This window comes from Myodes glareolus, chromosome 5 (assembly GCF_982192425.1).
Source record: "Myodes glareolus chromosome 5, mMyoGla1.1, whole genome shotgun sequence".
Lineage (NCBI taxonomy): Eukaryota > Metazoa > Chordata > Mammalia > Rodentia > Cricetidae > Myodes > Myodes glareolus.
This window is the reverse complement of record NC_142030.1, coordinates 3,257,089-3,271,642: the sequence shown is the minus strand read 5'-3', so window position 1 is coordinate 3,271,642 and position 14,554 is coordinate 3,257,089. Positions and strand designations below refer to the sequence as shown.

General features: G+C 43.8%; 1 protein-coding gene across 5 annotated transcripts in view; it reads right to left on the bottom strand.

The window, feature by feature from the left end:
• Positions 1-2,854: 2,854 nt before the first annotated feature.
• Rcor3 (REST corepressor 3) overlaps positions 2,855-14,554 on the bottom strand; it is a 41,093-nt gene continuing 29,393 nt past the window's right edge. For 2 of the 5 annotated variants that reach the window (XM_087906019.1, XM_048439377.3), the window contains 3 exons: positions 12,578-12,635; positions 5,684-5,910; positions 2,855-5,236 (listed from right to left, as the gene is read on the bottom strand). In XM_087906019.1, the coding sequence (XP_087762145.1) occupies positions 4,892-5,236; positions 5,684-5,910; positions 12,578-12,635 (630 nt within the window). In that variant the 3' untranslated portion in view covers positions 2,855-4,891. The remainder of the gene's footprint in view (positions 5,237-5,683; positions 5,911-12,577; positions 12,636-14,554) is intronic. The other 3 variants (XM_087906020.1, XM_087906022.1, XM_087906021.1) reach the window with 3 other exon arrangements.

Here is a 14,554-nt window from a genome sequence, read left to right as displayed (position 1 = left end):
CTTATAAAAGAAGCATTTAATTGGGGCTGGTTTACAGTTTCCAAGGTTCAGTCCACTATCATCATGGTGGGAAGCATGGTGGCACACAGGTAAACATGTAACTAAGAGTTCTACATCTGGATCTTTCAGGAAGAGCAAGCTGCTGGGTCTGGCTTGGGCTTTTGAAACCATGGAGTCCACCCCCAGTGACATACTTCCTCCAACAAACTCACATCTCCCCCAATAAGCCAATACTGATGATCAAGCAATCAAATAGATGAGCCCATGGGGGCCATTCTTACTCAAACCACACACCCACTTAACCGTCATAATTTTACAGATTGGAAATCTCATCTATTGAACCATTTTCTCCAAACCACAAACCTCTGAGGTGGAAGATGAACCCAGGAAGTCAGGTTTGGGCCTCTTAGCCACTACAGTACCCTACCCTCCAAAGCAGCGAGGAGTGGGACTCAAGCCAAACAGCCTGAAGACAGAGGCAAATCTGAGAAGTATTATTATTTTAAAAATATTCAGTATTAATTTCCATATCATATTTAACTGTAGACTAATTTACTAACCCTTAAACTAGATTCACCCACAAAGAGAAGGGTTGGACATTACACACAAACTCCTTACGCAGAGGAAAGGGCACGCTGCAGTGCCTACAGCCAGCAGTCTCACTTCCGGGAGTGGCTGCCGCCTGGGCTGCCAGCTGATGTTGAGGGGAGGCTGCCACCTGCTGGTCGGTGCCTTATTTCCCCATTTACATCGAAGACTGCCGAGGTTGTGTTAGTGGAGGACAAAAAGCGCACTTTCAATCACTTAGAGATAGAAATGACCAGCAAGGAGAAAACCTCTTTTCCTTGGACTTGGAACTGCACCTTTAGTCTCCGTTATGGGCTACAGTGGAAAGTATGCTCATCAGGGGACAGTAGAAAGTGTGGCACAGCGGCAGACCAGGGTCGCAACCCTGATTACGCTGCATATGAAATGCTTGTTGACTTCCCAAGTGTGCTACACTGACAGCCGCCATGGGTTTCTTCCTGATCAGTGGCAGACGATCCTTTCTATTCTGTCGAAAAACCGCCCTAGGCTAAGCTTTTTGTTGATTCCTACAAAAAGACAGGCAGCAGGCAGATCTTCCCCAAACCGATATAATTAGTTTTGTAAGATATTCTCTTTGGAGTTGGTGAGATGACTCAGTGGTTAAGAGCAATTCAATTCCCAGAACTCACGTGGCAGTTCACAGCTGTCTGTAGCTCCTGCTGCCCTCTTTTGGCTGCTGCTGGCAGTGCATTCACCAGGGCAGACACAGGCATGCTTACACAAATTCCTGCTGGAGGGAGCTCTAAGAAGTCCTCAGGAAGACCCAGCCCTTATCAGTAGTCTCTGATTTGTGAATGACAGCTCACAAACACCTTCGTGCAACTGCCATCTCCTTTCTTTGTTCCTAACTAAGTGGTCCAGGGACAAAAGAGATGTGAGGAAAAGGGGACGGAACAAAAGACCTCCTGACATGCAACAGAAAAGAGGGGGGTATAGATGCAAGGGAGGGTAGCGGGCTGAAGATGAGAAAATTTGCTTGAAAACGCCATGCTACCCGATACTGTACGTGTGATAATTAGAAAATGCAAATAAAAGAGCCCCAGGAGCCATGCTCCTTCACTGAGGGACTGGAGAAGATGAAAGCTAGGGGGAACTGTACGTGTGACGGTTCTCATCTTCGCGGTCAACCACACCTGGGATCAACTCAAATCCAAGCAGACTGATCCCTGTGATAAACTATCTAGACTGGGAAGAGCCATCTCCATATGGACCACGCCTTCTGATGGCAAGCCACCTAAAAGGACACGGAAGAAGTTTTCATTTGCTTTTTCCTGCTTGATCCCACTCTCGCTGGCAAGGTCAGCTATCCTTTGCTGAGGCGTTCCTTCAGCGGTATCAGGACCTTCTTCTGTGGGATTCTAACCCAGACTGAGGAGCAGCAGCTCTCTCGGACACCAACTCCAGGTCTGCGCGTGGAGACATCCTGTGTTGTGACGAGACAGCCTTCGCTGGGCTGCTCAAACCCTGCCTGTAAGCCACTCTAATAACCTGCATCTGTATGAAAACGTGTTTACGTACTCCCACGGGTTAGTGGCCGTGAAACAGATGGTTGAACTAATACAGCGAGGCTCTTAAGCTTGACTTGGGTTCTTTCTGCACTCAGTTATTACCACCTTCCAAATAAGGTGATACTGTAGGTATCTAAGTTAAAAACTTCAACACGTTTAGGTTTCTTGTTCATGTGCTCCCTGCAATCAGAATGTGGTTGTTATTTATTTTGGGCAAGCTCATAGGGAAGGACAAATCTTCTCGAGTCCTAAGCTGCCTTCTTTCTGAGGGTCCTAGTGTCCCTGCGCTGCCAGAGCTAAGAATATTTAAGGAACAGAAGGGAACATCAATAAAACATACCCAGCTAACAACTGAATTTTGTACTTTGAACCAAAGCACTTCGTAATTTTAGAAGTAACGATTGTGGTGGTCCACATTAAGACAGAGCTTTGCCTTCTCTCACTTTCTTGTGTGCGGTTCTACTCAGCTGTCAGCTTTTTCTTGGCCATCATTTAACTTGGTTCCCATCCACATTACCGTGACTTCCATACTGGAATTAAATACCTTTTTCTTTAATTTTAACCATTGTAGCAACAGTGTGATTTAATTTTAGTCCGGTGTGGAGCTCTCAGAAAGGATGAGTTCAGAATTGACAAAAATGGCCATGAAGAGAGTTCTAGACTTTGTTTTATATCAAAAACCTGCATTTAGAATTTCACAGTGAATAGGTCGTAAATTCTCATAAAGCACGAGATCATATAAAAATAGAAGATATGGACACCTTTAAATCTTTAATCCTTTAGGCAGCAAGCATATTACTCTCCAGGCCAAACACTGCTCAAACAGAAAAGGAAAATAATGACGTGCAAAATATTTACAAAATATGCAAAGCACACAATCAAGACATCTCACTATATACACGAATCATATTCTAATGGGACTACAGCTTTCCTACCGTGTGCTCTCGTGTTTGTAAGTAAAACTGCAACACATCCCTCAGATACAGCACCGAGGCCCATGTCTGAGACACAACAGGTTTTAAAGGAATCACAAGATACTGAACATCTGGACAGACGCTGGTGCTGACCATTTGACTGACATTTCCCCAGACTGTACTGAAGGTCTACTGACAGGAGACGAGACAATGAAAGCTGTCAAGGTATAATATGCTCATACACAAGACAAGTGCTTAAAACAATGCTCTAGACAGTTTCAGATACATAACCGTCTTCCATGGCTTTTAAAGTAAAAATAAGTATAAATTCTTTAATATTACTTTTGAATCAGTTGCATTTTATATGGGACATAAACTATTAAGGTGATCCAATAAGAAAAAAAGGGCCTCCCCTGCATGACACTTTCAATTGTGTCAGAATGGAGGGTCCTTATGAAGGGAACCTTGACAATTAAAACAGTCCAATGAATTTAAATCTAGGGCTCTTTAAGGTGAGGGAGCCTTTACACAAAGGGACTATCTTCCCAATACTTAGGAAGACATGACCTCTTTGATGTGGACAGTCTGTTGCAGACACTAGTAATCTATCCCTCTGCAACAAGCTATGCTTCCAATAAGAAATCATTGTACGGAAACTATCAGTGACACACTGTTGAAATGCTAACACTGTAAAATATCCTCTGTAGGTGCTAATGATTTCATGTTGGAATAAAAGGCTTGCAGTCTGTTTCTTCATAAAATGGGTCTTAGTACTTTAGTTAACTGCACAACTGTTGCAATACAACAGACTCTCAAATTCATCTTGTGAAGGGTACTGAAGATTTAACCATAAATCAAAGCACAGGTTGGCTGCAAGGACTGAACCAATGTATCCAAATATACAATAGAGATTTATCAAGGAAATAAAAAAAAACACCCTTCGTATTAAAGGAAGATCCTGCTAATGAGTATGAGGGCGACTTTAGTTCAGAAGATAAACTGTAAAGAATGGCTTCCATAACCACCATCTCTACAGAACCGACAAAATACGTTCTTTTCGAAATTCCAAACACAGGCTGATACTAGCTAAAAGCAAATAGCATTTAGAAACTTTTTTTTTTCAAAATTAACAGTTTAGAAGAACTTAAAAACATCATCTCTCACCAAATTTTAAGTCCTTTTTCTGCAAGTAAATGATTCCAAACCTCTATTACTGATAGACAACAGGGTCAATGACCTTTAAACAAGGACTTTATGCTAGGACCCCAAACTATGTTAAAGGATTAGCAGGTTCAATACATTCTTTGTGGTTTCATATAATTGCTTTGCAATTGATTTAATTGCTTTCTTTTAAAGGAATATATTAGAATTCCTTTAGAAAAAAAGCAACATATTTTGAAAAAAGGGATATGAAGCTATAATTTCTTAAATATGAACATATCAAAATCTGAAATGCAGGCTATTTATTCTTGCACTCCTAACATAGGAAAGTGTTTTTTTAAAAAATTTAAATTAAAGAAAAAAGCAAAAAGCTAAAAATCCTTAAGGAACTTAAGGAGTTTTTAACAATTCTTAAGTCAATATTTTTGTACTAACAGCTTTGAGTATGAAGAGGCAGGAAAATAAGAAACCTCAACAAAATAAATACAGTAAAAATAAACACCCACCCCCCATATATAGAATCCTTTTCCTCCCATGAGATCCCACTGGTGAACACTGGACAGGAGGCCAACACGAGGCTCCCTGTGGTGCCACACCCACTTCTGCTGGCTCGTCCGCGGCCACAGGACTCCTTAGCAGCCTCGTACCTAGGAAGGACGCTTTCCTCTTGGAGTAGTCTACTGACGGGTGAGAAATAACTGCCGCTTTGTCCAGCTTACTCTAGTGCAGTGAGGACTGTGACTCTGTCTGTATTCCAATGAGTGAAGGTGGCTGCTGCCCACCAACGGTGGTCAGCACTGGTCTTGGGTTTAGGCGGGGCGGCATAGAGTTAGCAGGGCGGATGAGAGGTGGCGGTGGCTGGTTGAGAGTTGGCCGGGGTTGGATGAACCGAGCCTGCTGCTGGAGTGGAGGAGGTTGCCGGTGAAGAGCAGGGGCGGCAGGCAGGGTTGGGCGAAGAAGTGGTGGAGGCTGGTTCAGAGTGGCAATGGGGACTGTGGGTGTTGGAGTGGGTGATGGGGCAGGAGGTGATGGACCCAGAGTCCGAGGAGCCTGTGGGGTCTGTGCCTAGAGGTGAGGAAACAAAAATACATGTATAAGATTTAAGTCCTAATGAACTTGATACACTATAGTTTGGGCTGTCACAGGAAAAAAAAAACCAAAACAAATAAACCAAAACAAAAACATAACACCAGTGTTTATTGGAAGCACAAGCTTCTTTTATTTTTAACAAAACAAAAAATAAACCCTTCCTTCCCCAACAAAAAACAAAACAAAAAACCCAACAAAGCTACCAAACAGACATCTTTATTAGTAAGCAGTTTAACAGCAGGAATAATACACTTTCCGCTCTGCTAGGACCAGAAGTCGGCATGTCATAGGGACTTGGCATCACCAGAGAAGTCACTGAGGAAGTGCTCGCTTAGCTAGTCCTCACACAGCACCCTTACAGAACGCCACACCGAAGGGTGACTCCTCAGCTCAGGTTAGCTCAAATTCCAGACACAAACACACCTCCTCTTCTTCATCAGTGCTCTTCCCTGACGGCACTTTAGAAGCACTTTCTGTCTCCTCCCCTAAAGCGGAAGCCTGGGTTCCTTGTTCCGCTTCCCACTCCTGCAATACCTCCTCTAAGTTAAACCGGCGCCTGTAGTTTACAAAGAAGTTCTTCACTTGGCCAACAGTCTTGTTGCCAATTACATCTGCAATAGCTTGAAAATCTTTACCATATTTGCGGACACCTGGAAGGCAAAGTAAATAATACACCTGTGAAGGATCAGTACGGAGAGCCGTGCGCAGCACACATCATGCAGACACAAATACCAGCAACGAACACCCTTTCTCATGAACTCTGTCCCTCCTCAGGTGTCACAGCTGAAACCATGAGTTATGCCATGTCATTGAGCCAGCCGCTTGCCTTCGGCCAAAGAATCAGACTTACCAGTTTTTACACACTCAGTTATTTCCTCCACTCCTCTCTTCAACTCTCAAACACAGTCCATTTATTGTAAAGCATTGAATTCTTTGTTCCATCCTCAATTCCACATCATTTATTTCCCTAGTAGCCAGTCACCTAGATTTGAGCAACACCGTTTGTAAACAAAACTGGATGGGAAGGAGCTTCCTCTTTACCCCTCAATGGACCAAGTGTACTGTGTGACTCCCAACAATGAAAAGCAATGCAATTTGGGGCTTAATAGTAACAACTTCACCATGATTACTTGTCTACCCCACCAGATTACCGACAAATAGAAGTAACTAAATAATAAAATCAGAGCTATCGTGATCTGATGGGCTAAGGAAAGAGCCTTCCATCCCTTGGAGCCCATGGAACAGCTCTAGAGCCTTGTGTGGGGGACTCCGGTCGCCTGAGACTTAAGAAGAGCACACTCTGCTTCTAGAGCATGCTCTGGATAAGGGAAGGCAGTGCTGCTCTGGCAGCTCCAAATGGGTGGCGGTCTGCTGAGGTCAATTCTAAAAGAGATACAAGGATCCATATTGAAAAAGAGATGTTCCTTGCTCAAAATACAAAAGTTTTGTTGTATACTCTGATAACTGTATTGATCTCAGAAAAATAATCATTCATGAAAGAGATGAGAAAGACGACCAGAGGGAGGCATAAATAAAACACCACTTAGGGCAGCCGAAGATGAGCGCGTGAGGCAAGGCTGAGTTGCTGATACTGATACGAGAGACCCAAAATACTAATCCAAGGGGAAATGATTCTGCTTTTAAATCCTACTCTTATTTAGAACTGAGAATTTGGGAACAAATATCTCCAAATAAATTCACCCGATGGGTTTGGCCAATGGGAAGTCAGTCCCATTACTTTGGAGCTTTTTGAATGAGAAGTCTGGCATTAACACTGACTACATCGCACCATAAACAGAAGAGGGTTCTGTCCTAAAGGTGAGGTGTGCGTGACCACACAGACATCAGCTACAAAGCTTAATCAGCAGAGATAAATGTATACTTTCTTTAAATCCAAACCGACTTTCACGGCTGAAAATGAACCCTAACAGTGACCTAGTTACACTGCGGGTTTATACGGAAACAGAGATCCCGGGCCGCCCATGATAGTTACTGTTCACACCCAAGGAGCTCCCCGCTAGTGTTCTTTAGGAAGCGGCATCTAAACGCAAACTTGAGAAACAGGCGAGAACTGATTAGAAGCCAGACTCAGCACTAATTTCCACAAGGGCCACTTAATTCACCCACCCCACCCTGCCCCCATCCTGCCCCTGGAATTTGACTACTTTTGACCTTCCTCCTTGATCTTCTCTTGATTAACAAGCCTGATTTTGGTACCACACTGTCATATTTGCCAAATTCCAGACTCTAAACCGGAAAGTACTCCCGTGAGAGTGCAGTGTTTCTGAAGACTCTGGTGCCAGACTTTCCTCTGCTCACTTGGGCATGTTTACGACGAACTCAGGCGAGGATCTCACTACCCTGCAGACCATCTGGTTTGGTGGATGACCCCAACTAGTGTTCTGAGAACAGGTGTACCCAGACACCAATCTCCTCAGCCTGCGGGGCAGGCTTTGTACTAGCTGAAGCTCCTTGCAGTTGCCGCTAGACTGCTGCAGTCCTGCTTGTTCCTATGTCCTGACGAACTCTAGAGTTACTACCACGATGTGGAAAAACCTGGAGAGAATGCAGAGCAACCAGCAGTACTGTAGTACTAAGTCTGGACAGTGTGCCCGGGAAGTGGGGTTTTCTTATCATAAGTCTTACTTTGCCTGTTCTTCCTCAAACTGTGGTGGCCACAGACAGTGGCTTGAAATGTGTGTGTGTGTGTATGTGTTTGTGTGTGCCTGCGTGTTTGTGTGTGTGCGGCTATGTGTGTATATACACGTGCCTATGTGTTTGTGTGTGTATGTGTGTGCCTATGTGTGTATGTACACATGCCTATGTGTCTGTGTGTGTGCCTGTGTGTGTATGTATGCGTGCCTATGTGTTTGTGTGTGTGTGTGTGTGTGCATGCGCACGCACATGAGCACATGGAATGTTCTTCCTCAAGTACTACCCACCTAATTTTCTGAGACAGGGTCTCCTCTCCCTGTGTCCTGGAACTCACCAAGCAGGCTTGGGTGGCAGAGTCCCTGGGACTGGCGAGTCACTGCCTCCCAGCACTGGGCCTGTAAGTGCACACTACCAAGGCTACCATACCTGGCCTTTTTTCTTTTCTTTTCTTTTCTTTTCTTTTCTTTTCTTTTCTTTTCTTTTCTTTTCTTTTCTTTTCTTTCCTTTTCTTTTCTATTCCTTTCCTTTCCTTTCCTTTCCTTTCCTCTTTCTTTCTTTCTTTCTTTCTTTCTTTCTTTCTTTCTTTCTTTCTTTCTTTCTTTCTTTTTTCACCTTGGTTCTAGGGATTGAACCAAGGTCCTGTCCTTTGCACTTCCCTGGCCAATGGTGGGGCTGCTATATCATCTCTGTACTCCCTGACCACTCAACAATCTACTTTGCTAGAAGAGGGAATCCTTTAAAAAAAATCTACACAGAGCAATAGGCTTCAGCATATAGTCTGGAAGATGAAACTCCTGCGGTCTATATTGTGGTGGGCAGCCGGCTGATGTCCTTCCTGCGACTGCTCCTTCAGAAGAGTCTGCATCAGGCAGCCAGAGGACGACCGGATGCAGTGAGTGGCCAGGAACACCTAGATCACGGAGCTCCCCTCTGTACCCTGCTGGAGGGGTGGCCCATGCTCATCATGTGATCCATAACAACAGGGCAACCTATTGCTTCCTCAGCAAGGGATTTACTTACAATGGTTAAAGCTATCAAATGTTAAGGAATATCTGAATGGAAAGTCCCACCACTGAGGGGAAGAGGCCATTTTTCAAAGGGCAGTGGAACAAACATCTGGAGACCCCTCCAGAGCCAAAGCTGTAAATCCCCAGAGAGGAAAATGCTGTTCTCAGGCAACTTTCTAAACTTCCTGTTCCTGCAAGTAATTACTTTCAATACTGGAAAGAATTTTTGTCTCGGAACTCAGAAAAATGGAACCAAGGGATTGTTACCATCACATTTTATGAAGGCCCACATCTTCCCATCACTATTTAACGTTACCCCACATAAATATACCACTACACAGAAACTTTCAAACAGCTCCTGTTTTTCTTTTGTTAAAGGTAATTTTCTCACCAGTAGACACTGACACGGGCACTACCAGAACAATCCCAGACTGTGGCTCCCGTAGTTAATGCTCTAGGAGCATGCAGACAGTGGTTCCTGCAGTGGGGGACTATGTCCACGCACGCTCTAGGAGCATGCAGACAGTGGTTCCTATGATGGGGGACTATGTCCACGCATGCTCTAGGAGTATGCAGACAGTGGTTCCTATGATGGGGGACTATGTCCACGCACGCTCTAGGAGCATGCAGACAGTGGTTCCTGCAGTGGGGGACTATGTCCACACACACTCTAGGAGCATGCAGACAGTAATCCCCAATTGCAATCACGGACTCAGAAGGCCAGAGAGCACAGCATGGACACTGATTCTGGTATTTGGAGACAACAGAAAGCTAAGCACCCAGAGTGCTGAGGGGTCAAAGGCAGCAGAACTTCAGGGGACTTCCCCCTGCTTCTCACATCAAAATTCTTTAGAAGAGAAATTTAATGTATTTAATATAATTGGGGAACACAAATTTACCAAAAGTCTATTTCTGAAATAGTATCTAATAATTTTTATTTTGAATAGATTCAGAAATAATAGTGTTTTTGAAATGACATCTAGAACCTCTGAGACTGTGGGTGCTTACATCCTATTACAGCACTAGGCGTTCTTCTGTACGACAGAAAAGTATTAGCTTCTACGCCCACCTCCTTTGATTATTCATGGACTGGATCTTTATGTTTTCAATCAAAGGCAAATCAACTGCCTTCTAACTTATGAACCATTCTAGTTCTGGGTTTTTAACTATGAGATAAATCTAAAAAGGCCATTTCTAGACTCACAACTTCAATTCTCTTTGAAAGATCAGCAGTGTGAACTGTGGAAGAGACAGTGACTTCGGCACATGCACAGCCCCCTGGACACAGGGCTTCCAGTCCCTGTTTCAGAAGCCATGGCAGGTAAAATAAAAACTAAAAACTAAAGCTGACATCTTGATAAAAATTAGTTTTTCTTAAAATAGCATAAAGATCAGAGAGGTGAATCTTTTACGCACTAGGAAATAAATATACTTCTGAGGTGGACGAGAATAACAAGAGTAAATGTTCACACCACACTCATCCTGTGTGACACATAAGTGTAAGTTTTTCTGAGAATAGCCAATAATTGTCCCATCACATGAAAAAGGCCACGCACATGGGAAAAATAGGAGAAGAGCTGTTCTTACAGGCGCACCAATGATGTCCCAGTTGGACTCCCAAAGAACGCCACTGAGATCACAGCAGAGCTAGGATGAGCACGAGGAGATACAGAGGCAGACACAGTCCTGCCAGGGCTGACTGTTCCCTGGTTCCACTTTCCGCTAGGGGAAGAAGGAAGGGGAAAGCTTCAACTGCCAGGAACCAGTTGGTAACAGCAGAAAAGGTGGGATATAGGATTTAAACCTAGGAATGAAAATGATCTTGTTATGCTTCTCAGTTTTAAAAGAGTTAGCAAACAAGTATATTCAGATTGAGTTCCTGATCTCAACAACGGCGTCACTCATTCCTCCAGGTCACCAGAACAGTCCATCATGAGCAGGACAAAGCATTTTACCAAAGGTGTCACAGGCCTACACATGTCTTAAATATTCAGAATATAAAGTGTCACACAAATTAAAACATGTTAATATCAAAACAATTTATTATTGCTTTGCAATACTGAAGTGGGTACTAAAGGATTTACCACATAAAAGTTTATCATAAATATTAAAGAAAAAATTGCTTGCTAAATAGCATCTTACTAGCAAAGTTTACATGTTAAATATACATACCTCAACCAGTGAGACTCAGACACGGCATTGCAGTACACTGTTTGTGAGATACACATCTAGCTATCTAAATGTGTGGGCACAGAGAATCTTTTAGGCCTTTCTAGAATTACTACTTCAGACACAAATAGATAAATGCTGCTTTGTTTTATGTGCTAAACAATAGAAACAAAAAGTCCAAACAAAATGAAAACAAAAATTCCAAATAATTTTCGTCTAAAGAACTAAATTTGAGGCATCAGCACATTATTTTAGAAGAACCTTCAAAATCCAAAGAGCAAGCATACGTCCATGCAAAGGGCTGCTGGAGTGATTCACTTAGTGGTGACTGTCTGAGCGTGCATCGTAGAACCCACGCATGCCTGACTCTCAGCATCAGCACACTCTTCCTCTGCTTCAATACTTTTAAGCTATCTGTAGAGACACAGCCCAGGCTGCACGCAGGAATCTCACCACTGCCCTTTCCCTGAATGCAGCTTTGTATAGTCCAGCCAAGCTGTTAGATTCAGGGGACTCTGCCCCTGAAAGCGATCAAATCTCAAGTGCTATGTGGAGAAAGATTACTCCCAATTTCCCTTGGTGATTCTCTTCAGAAAATTCTTTGCTCGAATAATTTCTATTACGGTACAGAATTAACATACTAGCCAAACGCTAGAAATCAGGGTTCAGTTCATATCAGGCGGCACTTTGGGGAGGAGAACGGGCTTTGCCTGAATGAAAGCAAGGCCTGCTCCAACTCCAGGAAGAGCTCTAAGCCATGGTTCTAAATGCCACGATGCAACCTCTAGACAAAGAGAAGGCCGAGTGTTTGGACATCACAGACTGTGTGCTCACACGTCACTGGAGTCCACTCTCACGGCAGTTAAGCCCGATAAGAGAGTTCTTAGGACTCAACACAGCGAGTTCATCAAATGGTAGGCAGACCATATTAAAATTATACAACAAAGTCTGCAGAAGGTTCATCTTAAAGAGAAATAAAATCTAAGCTAAACAAAAAGTAAACAATTTTCCCTTAAGCAGCTCAAACAGAAGAAACCCAAGTGGACAGTGTTCCCCATTTGCCCAGGGGCGCACGCCACTGAGCGTTCTCACAAACAGCGCCAGACAGCGCATGTCCGCTGGGTGTGCAGCCTCTTAAAGGCACACAGTGGTCTAGCTCTTCATAAGGAATGACACACTAGAAGCACATAGTTAATATTTTCATGACCTCACACTTACCAAGTAGAAAACAAAGAGCAATTAGACAAATAAAAAGCTTATGGTTTATGTTCGTAGCGAGTCATCAATGTGACGGTCACACACCCTGACGCTGAGCCACAGAATACCATTGATTGGCTGTGCTCCTCGGACGAGGAGTGAGCAGAGTCAGTGTGCCACACCAGAGACCAGGGTGTGCGGTCCCGCTTCTGCAGGAGGGAAGAGCTACGGCAGCCCCCTTTTATGACAGTTAATAAAGAACAACAATTACTGCTTATCTTTAGTATACCTTGCACTGCTAGAAGCTGCTCCTCTGTGGTCCAACGGGCATTAATTTTCTGATTTGACTACAAAATTAAAAAGAAGTTTCCTAGTGAGGATGTGAAGGCAGACATTTTTCCAACTTGCTTTTCAAAAACGTTTCAGCAAATCACAGACATGAGACTGACATGCTGACTCATGGGGTTCATTTTTAGAAGGGCTAAACGCGCCCCGAGTTACCTTTTATCCACACACAAAGATAATGCAAGAAAAATGCACCCATTTGGGGACTGAACAACACCGGTATTGCACTCATTTTCCAGTACAATGTTCCTATTCACGGATATATCCTATATCACGGACCCGGTTTTGGCCCAGTTTTTAACATTTAAGAGACTGTTTTCAAGAGCGTCTGTGACTCTAATATTTCCTGGCTTCACATTAAATAAAAGCTATGCTTTCTTCCATAACAACTGTACAAATCAGACTAAGAATGGAGGAGAAACCCAAGTCTGAAAATATTTCTTTAAATTTCCGAAGCAGAAAATGATTCATTGATAAGACCTTTTATTTTTTTCAAATCCCAGGACTTCTTAATGTTTCTCTCAAAGTCACTGTTAAAAATCCTACAGCAATCACCACCGAGCCAGACTCCAATCCACTGAGGAATAAGTCAAGGACCTTTCGTAGTAGAGGGGGAGAAACCAGTACACCAGCTCACGGATGACCACAGGACACATTGCCAAGGTAAAGCAAGCTGGCACAGTACCTGGACCTACTGGGCAAGTGAGCAGGCAGCGTCCTTCGAGACGGGACATCAGCTCTCACCTCTGGGGACACCAATGAGACGAGGCCTACACTTCTAATAAACAAAGTATTCAGAAGAAAGGAACAACTTCAAAGTCAGAAACAAAATTTTGAGAGGACAGAAGGAAAAAGGTCTGGAAGAGCAAGGAAGGAAAAAACTGAAAAACAGAAAGAGAGAATTTCAGGAGAGATAAAAGGTACAGCACACAGCCCAGGCAGCAAGGAGATGGTGAGCTGCAAGGATCCTGAGGTGACCAGCGGGGCCTGGGGTTGCAGGACTGTGATTCCAGCTGCTTGGGAGGCTGAGGCAGGAGGATCTCAAGTTCTAGACCAGGATGGTTACAGTGTTCAAGGACAGCCTAGACAACTTAGTGAGACCTCTCTGTCTCCAGTGAAATATACACAGAGGTCTAGGGGCACAGACCCCAGCACCCTCCAGTCAGGGAAAAGGAATCAATAAAACCAACCTGGACACCCAAGCAGGTTCACAGAAAGAGAGCAGCGTGGAGAAGGGCAGAAGCTGAGCTGGTGTGTGAGCTCCGAAGCTGTCAGGTCGAAGCCAAAGGAGCTCACTGCCAACTCCTGCAAATCGAGGCCGGAACCATTCCATTTAAAATGGGTCCGGACACTTCAGAGTGGTGCTGAGAAAGAAAGGGGCCTACTGCAACTTAATCTGACCTAGAAAACAAAAATGTTATAAACTGGCTCATTCTTCTCATAAAATAAAGTTTTTATTTACTGTTGTCATGTGTATGGTGCATGTCTATGCCGTGCACACACGTGGATATGTGGAGGTCTGAGAACACCTTTGCGTGGGTTCCAGGGACTGAACTCGGGCCTTCAAGCCTGTGTAGCTCCTTTGCCAGACGAGCCCTCTTGAGGCCATTCATGACTTGGTCACAGGCTTTCACTTGGTTTTAGCACAGCTTTTCTGACTACAGAATGGAAAGCTATGATCCTTTGGTTTTGAAAATCTCATGATCATAACATGGGCCTTTGTTCTTTGAAGGCTTCAATATTTTTCTCAAGCCTTTAACTCTTTGTTGATCAAACCATTCCTTTTGAAGTCTTGGCTGCCATTCTGTTCAACTGCTGCTTCTGAGGGCGTTACCTGTCAACAGTCTTACAGGGGAGCTGTTCTCGTGCATAGATGCCTCAGCTTTCATCTGGGTGAAGTCTAGAGTCTCGTTTGGTTTGC